This window comes from Mastacembelus armatus, chromosome 3 (genome assembly GCF_900324485.2).
Source record: "Mastacembelus armatus chromosome 3, fMasArm1.2, whole genome shotgun sequence".
NCBI classification, from domain to species: Eukaryota; Metazoa; Chordata; class Actinopteri; order Synbranchiformes; family Mastacembelidae; genus Mastacembelus; species Mastacembelus armatus.
Window position 1 is genome coordinate 11,695,852 of NC_046635.1, and position 20,493 is coordinate 11,716,344.

General features: G+C 39.4%; 1 protein-coding gene across 5 annotated transcripts; it reads right to left on the reverse strand.

Moving 5' to 3' along the window:
- Positions 1 to 447: 447 nt before the first annotated feature.
- Positions 448 to 19,501, reverse strand: mindy2 (MINDY lysine 48 deubiquitinase 2). 5 transcript variants are annotated; one of them, XM_026319844.2, is made up of 10 exons: positions 18,399 to 19,501; positions 17,939 to 17,996; positions 14,841 to 14,905; positions 9,807 to 9,965; positions 8,769 to 8,871; positions 7,481 to 7,623; positions 7,082 to 7,150; positions 6,721 to 6,894; positions 5,302 to 5,493; positions 448 to 3,755 (listed from the first exon to the last, which is right to left on the reverse strand). In XM_026319844.2, the coding sequence occupies exons 1-10, from the start codon at positions 19,314 to 19,316 to the stop codon at positions 3,570 to 3,572; spliced, it is 2,067 nt and encodes a 688-aa protein (XP_026175629.1). In that variant the 5' UTR covers positions 19,317 to 19,501; the 3' UTR covers positions 448 to 3,569. The 5 variants fall into 5 exon arrangements, with proteins under 5 accessions (XP_026175629.1, XP_026175628.1, XP_026175631.1 ...); XM_026319843.2 differs by having other exon boundaries at positions 5,296 to 5,493; XM_026319846.2 differs by lacking the exon at positions 7,082 to 7,150.
- Positions 19,502 to 20,493: the final 992 nt, after the last annotated feature.

The window sequence follows — 20,493 nt, forward strand, 5'->3', positions numbered from 1 at the left end:
TGCCTCATACAACAGCAACACTCGGGTCTTATAAAGCAGGCTTTCCCCCTATTTTGGATGTTAAAGTTTGGGCATATGTGTAGTTAAAGGATGGTCAATCGACTGGAAATAGAACTACCTAAATTAGGGGCATGCATACACCAATTAGAGCTATGTTCCATACATACTTTCTGATGTACTGTACAGAAAAACTACTTCTGATAGACAATCCAAATGACATGCGTCTATCGTTCTCATCATGTCCATGCCATTTATGATGTGGTAGCCTTTTGCCTAGTAATACGTGTATCACTAACCCAAACATATCAAATTGCAGCAAGTTTGATTGAAGTGCCGTTACCTTTTAATAAACCTAATCTATGATTTTAAGCCAAAATCATTTACACAGCCCTTTCTCTACACATTAATAGTATTCGGCTGGCCTAAAAGCAACTGCTACCAAGTTGAGATTATTGTTTTGGCCATTATTGAGTTTTTAAAGGTGCTCAAAGAACAATAGCACTCTTGTACATCTGATGTTCTGTATAAAATGAGGTATGTTTCTCTTCTGTTAGTGCATATCAGTGTAACCAATTTTAACAATTATATGTTCAACAAACACCTTGTCAAAATATTAATTTTACAGCATTCAACCCAACCATCACTTTTACAAGGCATACAAGAAACCACTTCAAGACATTGAACACACAATATCCTTCTGATCAAGTCAAACTAGGGTGAAACAAACATTACAACAAAAATAACAAATTCTGTTGGCCAGGAATAGCAAACTAGTCTGTAGTACTAAATATGAAACAATAATATGAAGAAAAATGTGTGGCATGTGTCACTGCACTTTTTACCCACTCATACAAACACCAATCAATATGAAATCTTTAAATTCAATTCAAATGGGCCTAAGTGATGTTTCATTTTTTTTAACTTCCGCTGGAATGTTTTAAACAGCATTTCAACCTGAAGGGCTGAGATACAAATAAGCTGAAAAAATAGCATAATATTGCCAGAAAGCCTCCCCTGCACACTCTAGCTTTCTCCTTACAATAATATATGATATTTATTTAAGCTGCATAAAAAACTGCCAAAGAGTCAATGCAAAGTATACATAGTTAACAATGTTCCTTAACCCTGTCCAAGGAGGTTTTTATTTTTAATCAGGTAGTCCAAGTAAACACAAAAGGAGCAGCTCGTTTCATTGTATTTTTAGTGTGAAGCTCAACAATGAGGGTCTTACATAATATACTGTTAAGTCCTTCAAAGTGTCAAAATAGTAGTTGTGAGTATACATACACAGATACTTAAAGCTGTGATGGAAAAAGTGACTACATGCCAAGTAACTGTGCCATTACAAGATCATAGCATCTCAAAAATACACTTGAGGATATGTCCTTTTTAAAAGACAGCGTATTTCTGATGTTCATGTGAAAAATGCATGGATTGTCTCATTGTGGTAATATGCCTGTTTTCTACAAAATATGCTGAAATGTTGTAAGGCCTTACACACACACACACAAAAACATATATATATGTATGTATATATATATATATATATATATATATATATACATATACATACATATATATATGTAAATAAACACACACACACAGACACACAAAACAGTCAAACGCGTAGCTCAACCACAGCCATCACACAAAGCCCATAATAAGAAGTTCCCATACAGCAGGTAGCCTGCTCTCTCCATGTAATCGTCCTTTCCAGACACTGAATTTGTTCTCACTGAACAAAACAATGGAGATCACTTCACATGTGCTGCACAGGCCTGCTATAACAACTGTCTCCCTCAGTCTGTAATAGAAGGCTTGAGTCAAGGCATCCAATTGGAATGTATAGATAGAAAAGTTTCTCAGGAGGCAGTCCCATGGTACAATAATGGCACAGACCACTAACTAAATCCATTACAAGAACGCATTAGGTAAATATGTACATCATGTGTTTGCGCACTCAGTGCTGCAGTGAAATGCACACAAGTAAAATGTCAGTCCACAGAACTGCAGTATTCAGAATGTATATCCCTATACTCCCAGGTCAGATTAATTTGTGAACTTATTTTCTTATTTTCCAGATGGATCTAACCCAGTGTCTACCACCAGACAGACAGGCCAATTTCTTCATATTTCAACTAAAAAGTAGCTGTAACAGCTGACTTTGAGAAATTCGTATTGTACATCTTGATGTCAGAGGTTAGATTTGTCTTTGTGGAAAAGAACAATACATGTTCACAAATGTTAACAGAATTTTCCTAGTTTAGTGGAATATAACATCCAACATACTAAAGTCTGTGGTATTCCTTTTCAAGCGCTGAATGTAGTAGTACATTTACACCCAGAACCTAGCAGAGGAGATCAGAATAGTGCCTGCACATACACTGTGTCTCTTCAGGAAGCTGCCAGAAGAGACTGAGGAAAGTAAAGGGCCTTTCAGAACTACCATACACTTTAAACTAGGAGCAATCTAATACAAATCTCATCTGCCAAAAACTAGTTGTGTCTCACAGAGAAACATCAGATTCAGACAAAATGTGTCAGCTAAAATCTTCCATGTTTGTATGACTCTCCCAAACATAGTTTATAAGAAACAGGGCCACAACATGAAGGACATTAAAGGTCCCAAATTTCTAGCTAAACTAATACAGCATAAAAGACCTGGCTATTTCCAAACTGAATAGTCGTTACATTAGTGATGCTCAGTAAATGAGATGTGTATACCACATTGCACATGTGTAGTGTACATACAAACAACAAACACACATTCACATTCAAACAGAGCAGACTACAACACTCTGGTAAGGCAAATCTGAACAGGGTAAGCTGTAAAGAGTATTGTTCAGTAGCTACAGTGTCTGGCAGCTACCTGGCATCAGTTAACCATTCAGAGGGGACACAAATAGTGTTACACTGATTTCTAACAGGCATTATTATGAGAAAATCCCTTTCAGCTTTAAGGAAAAACAAAAAAACTCCCACTGTTTATCTGTTACACAGATACATAAATAATCTTGGCATCAACAGCTAACTTAAAAAATTCAAAGAAAACAAAAAAGTGGGTCTTGTCTATATATGGTGTGTCAATATTGATAAGTACAAAAAAGCTTATGAGCAGCAATAATAAAAAATAAAGGAAATTAATGACTTTTGGGGAAAAAAAAAAAAAAACATGATGAGAGGGTGCCATTTTGCTTCTTCAGGTGATTTTGCTATAAAATACGCCACCCCAGATAAACCTGACCCCACATCACAAATATAGTGCACTGTGCAACTTGTAACAAAGTTTGGCTGACTCTATGAAAGATAAGGGGTTGTTGCTGTTGTCGTGTCCATTCCTCTGATGTGCAGGTTCCACTGAGGTTAGAGGATAGCAGGCACCAGTGGTTTGGGAACAGCGAATCCTCTGTTAGTCTTGTGTCTATCCATAATCGTCTCCTTCCCTTGTTTCTCACCAAGTGGGGCCTCCGCATTGTGTGTCCAGTGCATGGAGAAATGCTGTCCCCCTCCTCACAAATAAGCAAATGCACAAAACACTCACACGCACACTCGCACAGACACGCTGTATGTTACAAAATAACACATTTGTCTTTATCCTTAGACTCTTTCTTGGCTTTGCGGTCCCCGCTGGAGGACTGTTTTCCCGGGCTGGGTGTGGCTGCAGCTGCCGCTGCCGTCCCAGCTCCAGCTGCTGTGCCGCCTGCTCCTGCGCTTCCTCTGTCTGCCTCGTCTCCCTCTGCAGCCTCCTGCTGGCCCTGCTGAGCAAACAGGACCAAAGAGCAAAGGAAGAAAAAAGTATACATTCATATGTGTATTAAAAGCAAAGCTACTTATTGCTCTGTATAGGAAAAAGAGAGAAGCCAAATCTTAATATCTGCGTTAAGAATATGGCACGCTGTATGGGACACGAAAAATAGCATATATTTTAAAGTATTTATAGAAAATATAGAAACTTATATTTAGGCCATGGTAATAAAGCATCAGGTTCACTACAATTTAATTAATTTAATATTAGTTAGAAATTTGTACAATTAAATCCTCTATCTTGTGGGCCACAGGAGGGACCCAGTGTCTAAATTTCTTAAGGTCTTATTATTTAATGTCACACTGTGTTTTATCAAGTAGCTTCAGTTCTATCAGATAAGTATTGTAAAGCTGTGCCAGCAATTATTTTCATTATCAATAAATCTGACAATGATTTTCTAATTGTTTCTTTTTTTTTACCACCAGTTAAAACCTTAACAGGTTAGGATCCAGAGAGAATTGGGATAACAACCAAATCTTCACATTTGAGAATCTATTACCAGTATATTTTTGCTCTCCTTGTTTTTAAAAAAAAAAAAAAACAAAAAAAAAATCTCCAAATCCAATTTATTTTCTGCCAATCAACTTATTGGTTTATTAACTAACCATTTCAGCTCCAGAGGACTGGAACGTTCCTGTGTTTGGGAAAATAATGAAATTTTCATGAACAGTGAGAGTCAATAAGGGGCCCAAGGGACCCCCAGGAAGTTGATCTAACAAAAAATGTTTATGATACAACTAAATAAGTAATAGTAAGTAATAAATAAGGGAGTAAAAACTTTTTTTTTTTTAATTTAGTTTTTACTTTTTTTAATTTTTAGATTTTTTTTTTACATGTCTTTGTTAGTCCTTTTTATTAAATATGTTATTTTATTGAATGAAGCTGTATGTACCTGTGAAAAGTAGAAATAAGGTGAAGGAAATTGGAGGAAAGGGGTTTTTATTTTTTGTTTCTCACTATTTTTAATGTATGACATTCTTATTTTAATATGTGGTTCATTAACATATGATGGAAAAGGGGGCTTATATTTATTGGAATATATCCGTTACAAAAACAAATCAAACAAAGAAACAGGACTGATGCGAGAGTCCTGTCAGACATGCTAGGAAGGCCCAAAAGCTTCTTGGCTTTATTTATGGTAACCATCTATTGACTACACTGTGAATCTGACATAAACCCACTGCACACCGACACATTTGAAACTACCTGTCTACAACAACAGTCCAGTGATAAATCCTCCTTCATGAACTGTGTGATCATTTTGGAGGATGAATTCTCTGTTGCTTTTGAACTGTACATTATTGTCTGACCTCACAGAGAAAGGAGAAAGTATTACAAGAAAAAAAGAATGTCATTGTCCCTATTCATTCTCTATTCCTCCTTTACAGCTCAAACTCTGTCTGTTTCCGGAATGCAACATCTTTCCTCCAAATCTGACTTCCCCTCCCTCTCCTACCTGTTTTTATCTCCCTTAGCTCCTCCTTCCCCACCTGTGCCTGTGCTGCTGCTGCCGCTGCAGCCGCTGCCTGCTCCTGTTCTTGTTCCTGGTAGTACTGGGAGGCTCGTCGGTCCTCCTCCTCCTGAAGCTTTTTCGCCAGCTCCAGGTCACTGATGCCCTCTGGGAGTTGCTCCCATTGCAGATCCTGGCTTTGCTGCTCTTGCTGCAGTGACAGCGCCATCAAATAATCCTGTTAACACACATAAACACGCATGAAGAGACAGACAGACTTGAGTTATGAGTGAAGTTGGCACAGGGATGCTCATGTATATGCATTTATGTGTTACAATTACACAACCTGGTCATTCCTTTCGCCTGTACAGCACTTAGACTAATCTGCACCCAAGCATGGAAACAACCAACAACCACATCTCTTCTTAACTTTATGACTGTATCTGTCTTCATTCATTTGAATCTGTTGTACAATCTTCTTGCTACTATTTTTCGTGGTGTAATAAATAAAACATCCTTAATGCTGCAGTTATTTGTTGCATTATGTACTCAGTATGTGCTCTGTTCTTCTCTACATCATGTGCTTTGTCACTGCGAAGACCAAATTTCCCCACTGGGATCAAATTATCCTCCAGTCTAACTGAATTGATTGTGAGTTCATAAATTCCCTGAATAGATTTTTCTTTCCAAGCTAATGTTCTAGATAAGGTAGGGTGGATCTGAGTAAAAGAGGAGAATAAAAAGTAATGAGAACCACACTACTTGTCTAGTGCATGTGTATGAGAGCAAAGCAAACAGTTTTGTCAGTGAGCTTTGTGTCTAGAACATTGTCCAACCAAAGAGCAGACAGCTGTGAGACCACGAGAATGTGCACGAGACATAAACCTAATGCACTTTTTAGGGACTGATGTGAAGACAACGAAGTTTAGACTGGAACAGAGGGGAGCACCATACAATGCAGCGACGCACTTTTAAAGCTTCCCTGTGTCTGTGTGTGTGTGTGTGTGTGTGTGTGTGTGTGTGTCTGTGTGTGTGGGTGTCTAAAAGGACAAAAAAAAGGGAAGCTAAAACACATACATAATTTAAGAACCTACCCTTTTATTTTTTGTCTTTAGCTTTAGATGACACACAGTTAAATTTCTTTTTCTTTATTCACTTTATGATATAATATTTTTTGTCTTCTTCCTAAATGCAACTTCTCCTTCCCCTACCTGTTATCTCCCTCAGCTCCTCGCTCTCCACCTGTGCCTTTAGTTGGACAGTGTTACAAATTGTTTTTGTCTTGTAAAGCAACTAAAACTGAGGTGCCTGAGGCAAGTATTGTAGTGGCAACCAGTGTGTTATTACCGATTCTGAATTTTTTCTTGGATTTTGCGGTGCACTGACAGTGTGAAAAGGGCATCAAAGTTTAGCGGTAGACACTATTTGAAGGTTCTGGTAGTATTGCCTGTATCAGTGTTCAGACCTGGTCTATCTGATCCTGCTGGCCACGGTACACAGTCTCTGGATCAGAAGGAGGCCGCAACCGAAATTCTGAATCACAGAAGTTTCCGTCTCCGTCGACGTTGTGCAGACTCTCCCAGACGACCTTCTCCTCTGTCAGGAAACCTTGGTCTGTAACCAGGAGGTAGAGCTGGCCCTAGGAAACACATACATGTTACACACACATATCAGTGCGATACTATACAGACACACTTGACCTCATGGTTTTTGCTATAGGTATACACTAACACCATCTGTATGGTTGCTTTCTCTGTGCGTTACAGGTGACACACACAGCTTTGCTCACATTGGCAATGATTGTGTATTATTCATAAAGAAAGTACCCGGACTCGCTTCCCCTCAGGTAGATAACAGGGAAGGTCTGTGCCATCTGCAGTGATGTGGTGAGGCAGCTGTGGGCAGGGAGCTATTAGACAGGGGCTGCAGATGTGTATGTACTACTACAAATATTAATTTGTATTACACAGTGTTTCACAGTTTTACTTTGAAATTACTGAGATATCTCAAATCACGGGAGCAACAGAAACAAAATTTTGTTTTCCCTTGTGGTTAGCTATCACATGAAAAACAGAGTTGATAAGGTAAAGGGCTTCCTGGTTCTCATCTGGATGATGAACTTCATATACTCTTGTCTTGCAGTTACTGCAGTTCCTACAGTAATCCTTCAATCCATGCTGCCAACAGCTACAGTGAAGATGTTGTCAGTGGTTTTGAGTGTTTACCTTGTATTTGATCATGGTACTGAAGTGGTTATTCCTGAAAAAGACACAAAGCTCTCCCTCCTGTACAGTGGACGTGAGCTCACATAAGCCATGGTATGTCAGCTGAGTGGCCGTGCTACTCAGAAACTGCTCTGCTACAATGCCTGAAGCAAGAGGTAGAGAAAAGCAAAGATGGAGAGAAACAATTTGTGATTAACAATTGCAAAAATTTGAAACCACAATCAGTCTTACTTGAATATTTTATTTATTATATGTGTTGTGTTCTGTGTTTTTAGTCCTTCATTTTTGCCGATAAAGACAGGCTTAAAATAGAATTACCTTTGTTAACCTGTTGACCTGTGAGAAATTAAAGTACTTCTTTTGATTTCGAGACAACTACTGGATGACATATCTAAAATACAATCATGCAATTTTTACTCCTTCACTAGTCACAATTTGAAAACCCTGCCATACTGTCTGTAGTTGCTATTTGAACACTGTGGCTCTCTGCTGCTGGAACTGCTTACAGTTACTATAGTGAAACCAATATAGGCTGAGAGGTAACACCTACAAAAGGAGAGTGACAGACAGAAAAAAAAGCTTACCAAGAACAAGCCCGAACGTCTAAAGACTGGCAGCAAAAGAAACTACTGAGAACTCAGAGATGTGTAGGTCTCTCAGAGTTTTCTGACACTTCAAGCAGCAAAAAAAAAAAAAAAAAAAAAAAAACATTTACATCAAGTCCTCAAAGGAACCTCTGGGCTATAAATGCAGAAATACAATAGAAAGAAGTGAATCTCCTATATAAATATCATCATCTTGATGTGCTAACTGGACAGCAGCCCAGCTCACAACTGCTCAGGAAGCCCAGTGTGGAGTGAGCAAATATTTAGTGGAGAAGTTACTGACAGCTGGTAAGAAAGGTATGAGCTGTGGAAGTGGGTCATTTGATGAGTGGCCACATGTGTGTCCTGGTTTTATTTGAACTTGGTCTGTGGTTTTGTGCAGAATTTGTTTGCACTGAACAGCTCGGTAAACACACAGTATCTCATGTAATGAATGCTGCACACTGCTGTTCTTCTGCACAGTTATACTGGTGCTAATGGATATTAAAACAAACATGGTGATTAATGACTTCAATGTGTAATATAAACTTGACATAAAGATCTATTTCATCTCTTATAGGTCCAAAATTCATAATTCTTATTCTAACTTATGCATTTCCTTCTCCACGAGTTCACAGGAGGGAAAAAGAGATATGGGGGAAACAGGAAAAGAGAAGCAGAGGGAGGGAAGAGAAAACACTCACCTTCCCCTGCCAGCTCGCTGTTGTCTGACTGTTTGCAGGATATTATCTTCTCCACCAGCTGGTTGTAGCTGCAGTTACCCACTGCCTTGACAATGTCATGCATCTGCAAACACAGATAAAAACTGTGAGAAAGAAACACTCGCCAAGCTTTGGTGCTGTTTTGCTAAAAGCCACGCTGGCATTATAGAAAATTTATGACATAGAGAAAAATGTTGGCGATGAGGGTTATATAATGAAGCTGCTATCACTGTGTAAACCTGATTCCTATTTTGATCTTTATTTATATAGAGTGGTATGAATGGTATCATTTAAACTCAGACCAAATAACTATACACACACAATCTAAAAAAAAAAAAAAAGGCAGTCAGCTTTCAAAACGTTTTGGACCTGCTAAGTTCATAGTGTGTGTGGTAAGGAGATATGACATGAAACCCATCTCCCGACTGTGGGAACCAAAGTGATCTTTAATAATCCAAATTCATTTGGAAAAAAGAAGGCAGTTCAGTTTTAGCTGTTTTACGTCAGAGGGATGTCCAGCAGAACAAACACAATACATTCTGCCAAAATATTATGGTGTAAATATATCTAATGCTTATAAAGTTAGCAGAATACATGCTAAAAATCAAATCCACAATCACAAAATCCTTTGGATGGTTTGCTTTGTTTTCACACCACAGATGAGTCACACTGAGTTAACAAATTAGTTTCCTGTAAAGTCCCTGTGACTTCATGTTTACTTGGCATGGTCTGTTTGTAATAAATTAAAGTGAACATGAACTTGACTTTTTTCCTCCTTTTGTTCCCAAGGAAATGGACCCAACTACAGGTGTGAAAGTGACTTCCAGTGTGAATATAAAACACACCAAACCTAAAGGGGAATAATGAACCAAAATATATGTGTGAACGTATCCACAGACAATTGTCAAGGGCTGGCTGGTAGAATATTGCAGTATTTACAGTGAATTCTAAGAGAGAGGTGATGAGGATTGGATTTCACGGAGGTAAAGAAAAACAAGTAATAACTAAAGTCCATCTCACCTGGGGGTCAACCAGCCAACCATGGTAAAGAGGGATGTCCAGCAGATCAAACACAATACATTCTGGGGTGTACTCAAAGACTCGCACCCCTGTGAACTTCACGTTCACATCCAGACCTGTCTGCAGCTTGTGCAACACAGCCATGGCGTCGCTCATGTTCTAGGAAACAAGGAGAAAAAGGACACAGATTCTTGTTAAAAATGTTGTGAAAACAATACAGCAGTGGCTTTCAGGAATGTGAACTATGATCTCTTTAAAATTTTGCGTGAGCATTATAGGCATCCTACAAAAAAAACTGCATCCAACCCAGCTGTTTTCAAGTAGTCTAAGCTGTTTTTAAATGCTACGTTACTCCTGGTTGCCTGCACAGTCAGCATAGTCGGAGGATTGATTTTTCAACTTATAGAAAAGGCCATTAGCAACAACAAGCTCCACACACTCAAGCCCTCATTTGGTTTCGTCAGTTTTAGTTATTTCATTCAAAGTTTAGCAGTTTTCATATTTACTACATTTTATTATGTTTAGTCACATTTACTCCATTTCCTCCGTTTAATCAACCCACAACCACAGGAAGAAATGGAAATCTCTACCAGGGAACCATCTGATATTACAATTTTGTGTAAGCTTTCAGACTCATCATTATGTCACATGACGCTCGACTGTAATAGTATTACCAAGGAGTGGACAAAATAACAGGAAGACAAAACCATGTAACGCAAAAAAAAAAAAAAAACTACCTTAGTGTGATTTTTGGTTTCTGATTGTTGACAGTGGCCGTGATAGGTCCTCAGCCGGACACGAACACAGGACACTGCAGTGTCACATACCAGCCCACCAGTTTCAAATTTTTGTACAGTCATGTCAGACAGAGGATTTAATTCTGTGGTCTTTTTTAAAGCTGTGGTCAATTAACTCAGAGTGTATGAATACTTGTAAGGCCATCACAATCTACAATGCTCTGTGCAACATGCATTTGAAATGTAACAGAGATTACACTTCCTGATCTATAGACAATATTTAGCTTCACACCAGGGAAGTAATGCATGAAGGCATAAAGTCATTGGGGAGGGGGTTTACTGTCTTATCTAGTATATAGTAAATCCAGAATCGCCCTCAAATATAGAACATAAAAAGGTGTAAGAACAGGTGTTCTGGGTATAAGTCAGGAAAATCACCTTGAAAGCTCAAAAATAAATCAGTGTTAGCTTCAAAATACTATTCTGGTTGTTTGTGTGTAGGTTTGGAAACATATTGCAGGGTAATCCTGCAAAACATATGTTTGATTTGTAAATGTGACATAGACTGTGAGAAAATACCACCTGGCCTTGCCTTTCGTCTCTTTGGCCTTCAGAAGTTTGCAAAAACTTCCCTGATCAATTCATAAATCCACCCTACCAGTTTTGTCTGTTGTACGTGAGTCAATGCATGGGAGCAGATGGAGACTGTTGCTGGTGTGTGTGATTAAGATATACCATTTACACATAGTTTCCACTATGACTTGCATTCATCCATATAAATGAAGATTTTATTAGCCCACCCTTTTCTGTGCTGTATGAACGTTAGAGAAAATACTTTACATTTACATCATTTTATCTGTGTGCCACATGCACACACCACACACCTGAGAAAGCAACAGAACAGGCTAATTCTTGCACTGGGCCTCAAAGCCATGTTTCCCAGCTGGCCCTGAACCTCTGCTGCCATAACTGTGAGATCAGAACAACTCTTGCAGCTGAGCACTATGACTCTATCAGAAGCATGTGGTTGTGAGTGGTTTCCATTTGATTTTAACTCTTTAACAGTAGCTACACCAACAAGTAAAAATACCTCAAAAATGTATACATACCAGAACAATAAACCCGAATCTTCAACATTTGCGTTTTACCAGCTGAATGCTGCCACATATAAACTTTTGGTGATACTGTATTTTAGTGATGTTATTGTATTAATTGTTTTTAAAAAATTGTGATGTCCAAAACTGCAAATCCAAGTCCGAGAATATACAAAATATCAAATCGACACACAAATATGCTTCCAATTCTGAAAACACACCAAAATATATAAACAAATCTAGAATTAGAGATAGTACAATCAAATACAGTAAACACTGCAGCATTTTTTATAAAACGGCATGTGTTTTCAAACTGATGCAGATGTGTTCTGAAAAGCTTCACTGTCATACTGTACGTCCCATGAGCAGTGAGTTACTCCAGCTTTACAATGGTGAGCTGAGGTGAAAATCCTCAGATGATTAGTACTGCATCGCTCACGTTCATCTGTGTTTGTGTTGGATGCATTTTCACTACTCTGCTGAGGCCTTTCTGTATTTTTAGTTTCACTCTTCAGCATAAGTGCCCCAAGGAAGGCCTCCGCTTCTCTCGCTCTTTGTTGATTTTCGACCAAAATGTACCTTAAAACTAAATCCTGAGTAGATATAATTAACTGATACTTGCATGAATATGGTTATACAGTGCCAAGATGAGAGATTTGTTTCCCCCAAGGCGTTCATTTCTTAACATGATGGTCCCAGGTGATCACATAAAGCAGCTTCCTCATTAATGCAATCATGAAATCAAACTATAAAGTCTCACACTGTAAAAATGTCTTTAAAAGAAACAGTGCTTGCTTCCAGATTTATGGCAATGAGCTGCTTTCCCCACACTGTATTATGAGTTTAAAACTAACGCCCTGCTATGCAACACAACTACGCAACAGTTCTTAGTTGAAAAATTCATTCTAAGATCAATACTGTAATAAAAATATTTATTTCATCGCTTATCAAACATCATATTTGGAAATGCAGCCCTCAGGAATGTGTGTGCATGTTCATACATATTTTATGCGTCTATAAATCTATAAAAAATATACACAGCTAAAATATCCCATTACATAATGCCATGATCCATCAGCAGGAGCTGTAAGTAATGAGCAGTTTATAAAACTGTAATGTCCCTCAATGTGGGTCATACTTTTATGAATCCTGGCACACATCAGCAGCTGTCACTGCTCTACATTTTTGTTAGATGTATCATCAAGATCATTTTTGGTTTCTTATGTTTGTCAACCCCATTTAACTACATGAACTACATAATATCCTCTCAGTATAGAGCAGCACAGTGCAACGACTTTCCGCTATAGCTTCAATACGTTTAACACTGAAGAAAATGCAATGGTTTGCATTAAATCACACATATATTAATCTCTGATTTCATGATTAGATGGATCCTGCTTGAATCAAATCAGTGTCCAGTACTACAACCTTCACTGCTGCTCACTCACTCTGTGCTCTGTTTGCCATATGGAACTAATGAATAGAGCCGTATTTCCTTTTATGAGCTTTTGTTATTCAAAGTTTGAAACAAAGCATTTCTTTAACTCTGACATCACCATCAGCAATTGATCATTATCTTTCTGCATCAGTTAATATCTCTGCTTTCTCTAGAGATTATCAGGGTGTCTGCCAAACAGATATGCGCTCATTCATCATCAAACAGGCTAGGGTTAACGGCATACACAGAATCACAGAGTAATACTTCTTCAAACTTGTGCTGGGCTTTTATCCGCTTTTCACAAGGTCGAGAACATTTGTGAACAACGCCAATTATGGTGAATTACAGGAAATTTGTACAAGAGGCTTTTTTAATGTGATAACTCATTTCCTCCAATGACTGAACAGGCATCATGGATGAATTGCCTTGTAAGTGTGCTGTTGAGCTGGGTCCGCTGAGACAAAAATGCGAGCAAAACTGCACTCTCATTTCCACAGCTCCACCGAGTAAATATTTAACAATAGCTAAAGAGCAGCCGTGCAACTGCTATTTTAATCCTCACACACTCCTGTGACAGATGATGTATTTTATACTGAATTTATAAATAGAACTACTTCTGTTCTGAACTCCTACAGCTCTTTTTCTGGCCCGCTTCATTTGTATTGTATAACAATCCATTAAGCAGCGAAAACATTTTTTCAACATGCATAGAAGAGGACACCTTTTGTTTGATATGTACATAAACACATATCAGGCTTGTTCTCTCTTCGATCCCAGCATCCCAGTGCCCTGCCCACTCTACTCCCACAGCACACAGGCATGAGGACACCAACATGCACAACAGCTCCCAGGCCACATCGCCATAACTATGCAACACAAACTCTAACCACTCCCTTACATTAACTAGGCCTGCTGAGGACACCACTGATTTATTTAAGAGGTTGTATTTCAGTGCAACTTAAATTTAGAAAGTGCGTTCCAGTGAGCATCTACAGTACGAGGAACCTGCTTTTTTTTTTTTCCCCCCCGCCTCTCTAAATGAGGAACGAGTGTGGCATCAAATCATTCACATATGTGCTGGTGCCCCACCCGCACCGTGGGCCGGCAGTAGAGATGGGAGGAACGAGAGAATCTGTAACAGGACCTCCATCTCCAAGTGGCTCTCATGGTGAGCTACACACACTCACCGACAGCTTCAGTAATAGCCGGGAGCTGAAGCCAGCCATGCGTCTCTAAGCATTCACCGCCATGTGAAACAACATAATCTGACACTTCTGACCCCTGTTGTTCCCTGGGCCTTGCAAGACACATCTTATGTAACCTATAGAGCAGTGCAAAGAAGCTAAGCTGCTGTTTTATGTGCTTTTGAAATTAGCCCAATGCTCATTTCCATATTACAGAATATCTGCTGAGTTTCTCTGCTACCTCAACGCAAATATGCACACTTCTTTTGATTGAAGCATGAAGCTATAATGAATATTTGCAGGACACCAGAGGAAGTGTCCACCTCGCTTTGTATATTGTGGTGAAATATATGAGTAATGGTGGCACAAACAGCAGCAACATTTGTCACTCACACAAAGTGGGAGCTTGTGTTAAACTTGCACAAATATGTTTTCGCCAGAGAAGGAGAGAAGAAAGAGAGTGAGATCATCCCAGAAGCTTTGTGTTCCTCAAGTACTATAAACAGTCAGCAGCTTACAAATGCACACCTAAGCTAAACATGTCTGGTTGATAATTATATCCTGCATTGATTAGGCCTTACCTGCTCATAGTTAAGCCGCTGAGCCTCAGATATCTCTTTAGGCTTGGTTTCCAGAATGTAGTCTCCTGCAGATGGACAGACATGGAGAGATGTGGAGATATGCTGTGTTAGTATACCGACAGTGCAAAGCAATCACCACCTTGACTGGCACTGATTTTAAATGGATTCATAGCTTAAGCATTTGCACAGAATGTTTCTAACAGCTGGCCGGCTGTTTCCTAAAAGGAGTCTGTCTCAGATATGTAGGATCATTCGTGTCCCTGCCCACTGTGGTGGCACCTGGGTGCTCTGTTGGCTTGGCTCTGTAGCAGCACGGCTGTGGCAGAGATCACATCCTGGCAGATGTCTGGCTCCCATGTTTCTGTCTTATCAGCACTACAAACACACTGCTCTTTAAGACATTTATATTACAAACCACAGCATGGGGTGGACGGTTATTTTTTTAAGGCAAGCCAAGCTGACCACAACACTTCAAGCCACATTTTTCTTTTTTTGCTGTAATTTGTAATTTGTTTGTATTTTTTGCAAATAGCATATTGTTTATACAATTCTTAATTTATTTCTCTATATTATATGAATAACACAGCAAGCCTAGCAAATATATTCTTACTGCCTCTCTAAATGTTTTATTGCAGTCTACTCCTTACTTTTAAAACACCTGGTGCGAGTATTGTTCTAAATATTTCACTGCGATTCATTAATATATTAGGAACTGGAAAGAGAGTAACACTGCACTGTCAACAAAATACTTTTCCTGACAATTAACCAGAGGAATGCCATAGATCTTTTGACATCAACAGCTGCATTAAGTAAAAACAGCTGTATGTGAAGAAAAAAACAAAAACAAAACACTATCATATGTATTTTGTCCATGCAAATGGAATAGGGAGTATATTCAGGAAAAAGCCCTTTTTCGTTCAATTACGGCTTTATAAAGTTCTTAATGAAAATAACCTATCTAGACAAACATATGCATGCTATGACAAATAACAGTCCAATCCCAAACTATTCTATCTAAGACAGATTATATAATCATCAGAAAGTATAGATCTGCTGTCTTCTAATAGGAGTCAGGATTTTGTGAAGTAAACATACATTTTACAAGCAAGAGACTAGTTTCTAGCTGTAAAGCTCTTCGAAACAAATTTTTATGCTGTCAATACAACTGAAGATTTTGGTGTAAGTCAAGATTTTTTCCAGCAGGGGGCTAGCCAGCTGAGCGGTTTTACTACAAAATGTCCATGACAGGGAAAACCCCTCACCGCCTTGCACTTCAGGAAGTGACCTGTGGAACCGCTCACCACTGGTCCTCCCTTAGTGTCTGTATTCATTCATCTCCACGCTGCTGAGTGAATACCACCTCTCATTTTAAATACCACATCTGAACTTCATCACCCATTACCCATTACCACCCTGGGTCTATGTCTTCTGATAAAAACTGTGTTGTGCTGCAGATTCATTTTGTGTGCTGTAACTACACACAAATACTGTTGTCACAATACCAAAATTATGACTTACAAATACCCGCCTAAGTATCTTGATACCATTACTGAAAAAAATACCATGGAAAAAAACTAAACCATCAGGAATCACAGATGACACAACATGGAACTTAAACCAAAATCAAAAAATAAAAATATCTTAACAATGTCAGTAACATGGAGAAACAGAAAAGAGGCCATACATATACAACAGGGGTGAATTATGTTAGTCACGTTGTCAACAGCTAAAAAAAATAGCTAAATTGGACAGTTGCCCTTTATTTTATTGTCAAATTCAGATGGTGAAAATGTTCTCAGAAACTAAATCATACTGCTTTGATATGGCATGTCGTGGTGTAGCTATGTTATGTATCTTATTCACTGCTCTCTAACCTTTTGCTCTTTATTTACACAAATTGGCACGTCTGTCAGCAAGGTGCTTTGCCAAGTTGGACGTGTTGGCCTGGTTTGTGTAGGTTTGAAACATCTTTAACCGTCAGGCCTTGCCCTAGCTGTCGGCTGCATAAACAAAATAATGCCATATTTCACTTTGTGCGTCTGCTTTGTTTGTAAAACGTAGATAACGAGAAGCATAAGAATAAAAAACAAAAACAAAAAAAAAAAAACAGCTGACTCTACCTGGAGTGGAAGCAGAGCACAGACATACACAGCACTACCTGCTGTCACACAGCAAAATAACTTGGGATATACAGCTCTTATTAAAACTGTCGTTTAAGTACTAATAGTTATAAAACAAGGTATAGTACCATCAGGGCGTTGCGATACCTCTCAATTATTCGTTTACCATCCAACAATAGACACAAGCTTAAAGTTTAAAGTGAACTTTCAGGGAAATATATCAGAGCAATGATAGGCAACAGTCACAAATGACCACAGAAAGGGAAAACACACACAGGACATATTGTGCAGAGATGTGGAATATTTTCGACTATTCATTCCAGTGGATACTGAAGGCCCTGACAGAGCTGAGTGGAGACACTAGTGAGGACTGGCTCTACCTATGAAAAAAACATGCTGTAATCAGACACTTTGTTTTGATATCATAGAGTAATTTTAATTATGAAGTACGAAGACAGAGAGGGAGAACAGATAGCCCATGATTCTTATGCAACAGCACATAGCTAGCTCATGTGGGATTCCCCTGTTCTGGTCTCTTCCACTGTTGACTCTAAAATATATGCATGAATATATCTACAAACGTATTTGACCTTAAGTTTGCTACCACTTATTTGAAGGGATGTGAAACACAAGAAAGCTACGATGTTGAAACTCAATGCCCACAGCTTTATGGGCTGCTATGTTTACAAGTGTGGGCGTTTGGGCAGCGCTTATTAAAGTCTGTGTGACTCTGTCTGTAAAAGCGGGCCAGCATATTATTAATGTAGTAAGCTATTTTATAAATGTGTTATATTCTCCAAGTTACAAATTTGGCCAGGCTGCAAATGTGAAGCCAGGTAAAAAAAATGGTACGAATAACAGGCCCAGATTCAGCGAGGTTAACACAGCTTAATATAAGCATTACATTTCCCCCTTTTGATAAATGATGTGGCATCACCTTGTTCTTGTGGAATAGGTTTAACAACTCACAACACTCACCAAGATACTCCATTAGTTGCTCAGCAGTTATGATTTCCATCATAGGTGGCATCTTAACCTGCATAAGAGACACACAGCCACACATTGTTGAATAATGTATTACCCTTTTGCCTATCAATGCACTGTAATACAGGTTAACCAAAAACAGAACAAAACTTTTCATTATTGCATGTGCTGCAGTCTGTCACACTTGACATTCCACATTTATTGATATGTTGAAATAAATGAATGTATAATGCTGAAACTGTTAAATCAAACAGGTGTGGACAGAAATTATTAGTGATAAAGAATGGAAATTAGTGTTAAATGTGCCTGTGAACAATTGGCAAATGTAAATGTTAAATTGATCCCGGAAAATAACTGAGAGCTACCTTATGAATCGCATATTGCCTATTTGGATGAGGTTAGAATCGGGTTTCTGTTGATATCTATCATATCTATCACATCTGAGCCTTTTTACCTTCCATGCAAGTAGGAGGACATTCATAATTGCCAGTAGTGGACAAGGGCCGTTCTCGTTCTGGGTGATGATTGGCGTGTTTTCCTCCCTCCACTTGATCCACTTAATGTGGTATATGGACTGGCCGGCGGCCCGGTCCTTAATGCTTGAAGTCTTTGTCCCATCAGCCCCGTATTCGTTCTGCAGGGCCTGGGCCAGCCCTCTGTCCTCCGGCCCCTCGCTGTTCAGGTCGGAGCTGGGGCACGAGTTGAGGTTGGAAAAGGACTCGAGTGAATCTATGCTTCGGGACTCTCCACCGAGGCTGGGATCGGGGTCACTCCCACTGGGCAATCCCTCCGATAAGGTGCGATCACCGAGCAGCCCCGACTTGACGTTTGCTGTAATTACTTTGTCCGGACACAAATGAGTCGGTTTCGCAAGTTTTATCGGTTGACTTTCCCCACAAGGCAAAACCTCTGCCTCCACATCGGTGCTCTCCTTAGCGGGAGGTGAGGCCGGGCCGTCTGGTTTGTTGTTTACTAACTTTGAGGCACCACCCTCGCTATCTTCCGCGGCCAACACCGAGTCATGCTCCATCCCGTTACTGATCTGATCCTCGGACCCCGAGCGCGGTCCGCTCGCCTCGGTGTCCTTCTTCTCATCCTGCAGCACGGAGAGGACTTCGATGACTTCTGGCGTGTCCGCCTGCCCGGCGATGGAAATGACATGAGCGGCGCTGGGAGCACTAACATTTGTGGTGCTGTTATTACAACTAACGTTAACGTTACCCAAAGTACTAAGAGGAGCCTCACTATTCTTGCATTTCTCGGCAGCCCCTTTTACTACACCGACAGGCGCAACGTCGCCCATTTCTCCCGCAATCGTGGAGCACAAAGAGCTCCCGTCGGTATCTCGATGCAGGTTTGCATTTTTCTCCATTTCGATGGACGGACTGTCGACAGATTTTAGCTAAATTGCAGCAGCAGCCTCAGTCCCAAAGACGCCATGACAACTCTGACAGTGACGTCATCAGGTCGAGCAAGGAGGTGGTTTAAAAAAAAAAACTGCCAGGCGGTGTTGCGTTTGTTTACGCTCGTACAAAAGTTCACCTCTCATTGGAAATTTGTCACCCTTAACAAATGCTTATTTGGAATAGTAAATGTATTCAAAATTATTTAATGAATGTGATGACAGACATTTCTAATGTTGAAATCGAGCTGATCTGTATTTCTAGTTTATTTTAAAAAGCCACCTTTGTTACACTACCCCAAATTACACATCAAGTAGCTGTGTTTACATCACAGAGGGCATTCTATCAAAGAAAATTTGTCTTCTTAGCTTATCTCTTTAACAATTTATCACACCTGTCCTTAAACTCATGCTCAACACTACAAAGCAACATCTTGTTTAAATGATGTTAAAGTGTGCTTTTCACAACAAAGGCCCACTTTTACGAGACAGCCTGAATGAAGAATTAAAAAAAAACACGCCGTAGCCGTGCCCGTCTTGCGTACGAGTGCACACGCTTTTGTGAAGCCATGGTAATCTCGCGTAGCCGGAATCCCTCCTACTAAACGAGGCTTTGGAAATACAACAGTAACCGGCTGTGAGTCTGAACCACATTCATGGTTTGAATACACTTAAGCACTTTAACTATTTGGGCGCAAAATCATCCTTAATTCAACCCATCTATTTAACCGGTTCTACTATGTCTGCGCCTTTTCTAACTACGGTCAGCAAATCTTCTATTATGTCTGCATTATCAAAGCCATATGTAAGCTACTGCATCCAAGGCAGTAATAGTAATTTTGACATGTCCAATCAATCCACATGAACTAACTTTTTAGAGTCACTGGGTGGCAGCAAACAATCGACTGAGCAGACGAGTTGCATGAGCTCTCTTGTCTGATGGAGATTTACAAGCCATAGCCAATCTTTCTGCCTGACTGTATAAAAAAGCTTTCTTTTATCACAAGTCTCTTCAGTTGAAATGCTTCAGTGAAAACAGACATTTTCACAGGACCATATCTTAGCACAGACCTGTAATCATCAGAAACGTGACTAAGGAACCCAATCCAGGAGATATGTACTTGGATCTATTTAAAAGTTTTTGTTT

What these genes read in the sequence shown, in the direction of transcription:
- mindy2 (XM_026319843.2), bottom strand. Translation starts at nt 19,316, where the DNA reads ATGGAGAAAAATGCAAACCTGCATCGAGATACCGACGGGAGCTCTTTG. An exon ending in TCCTCCTACTTGCATGGAAG is followed by an intron (nt 17,997 to 18,398) that starts GTAAAAAGGCTC and finishes TCTCTTATGCAG; the next exon opens with GTTAAGATGCCACCTATGAT. An exon ending in CTGAGGGGAAGCGAGTCCGG is followed by an intron (nt 6,895 to 7,081) that starts GTACTTTCTTTA and finishes TGTGTTTCCTAG; the next exon opens with GGCCAGCTCTACCTCCTGGT.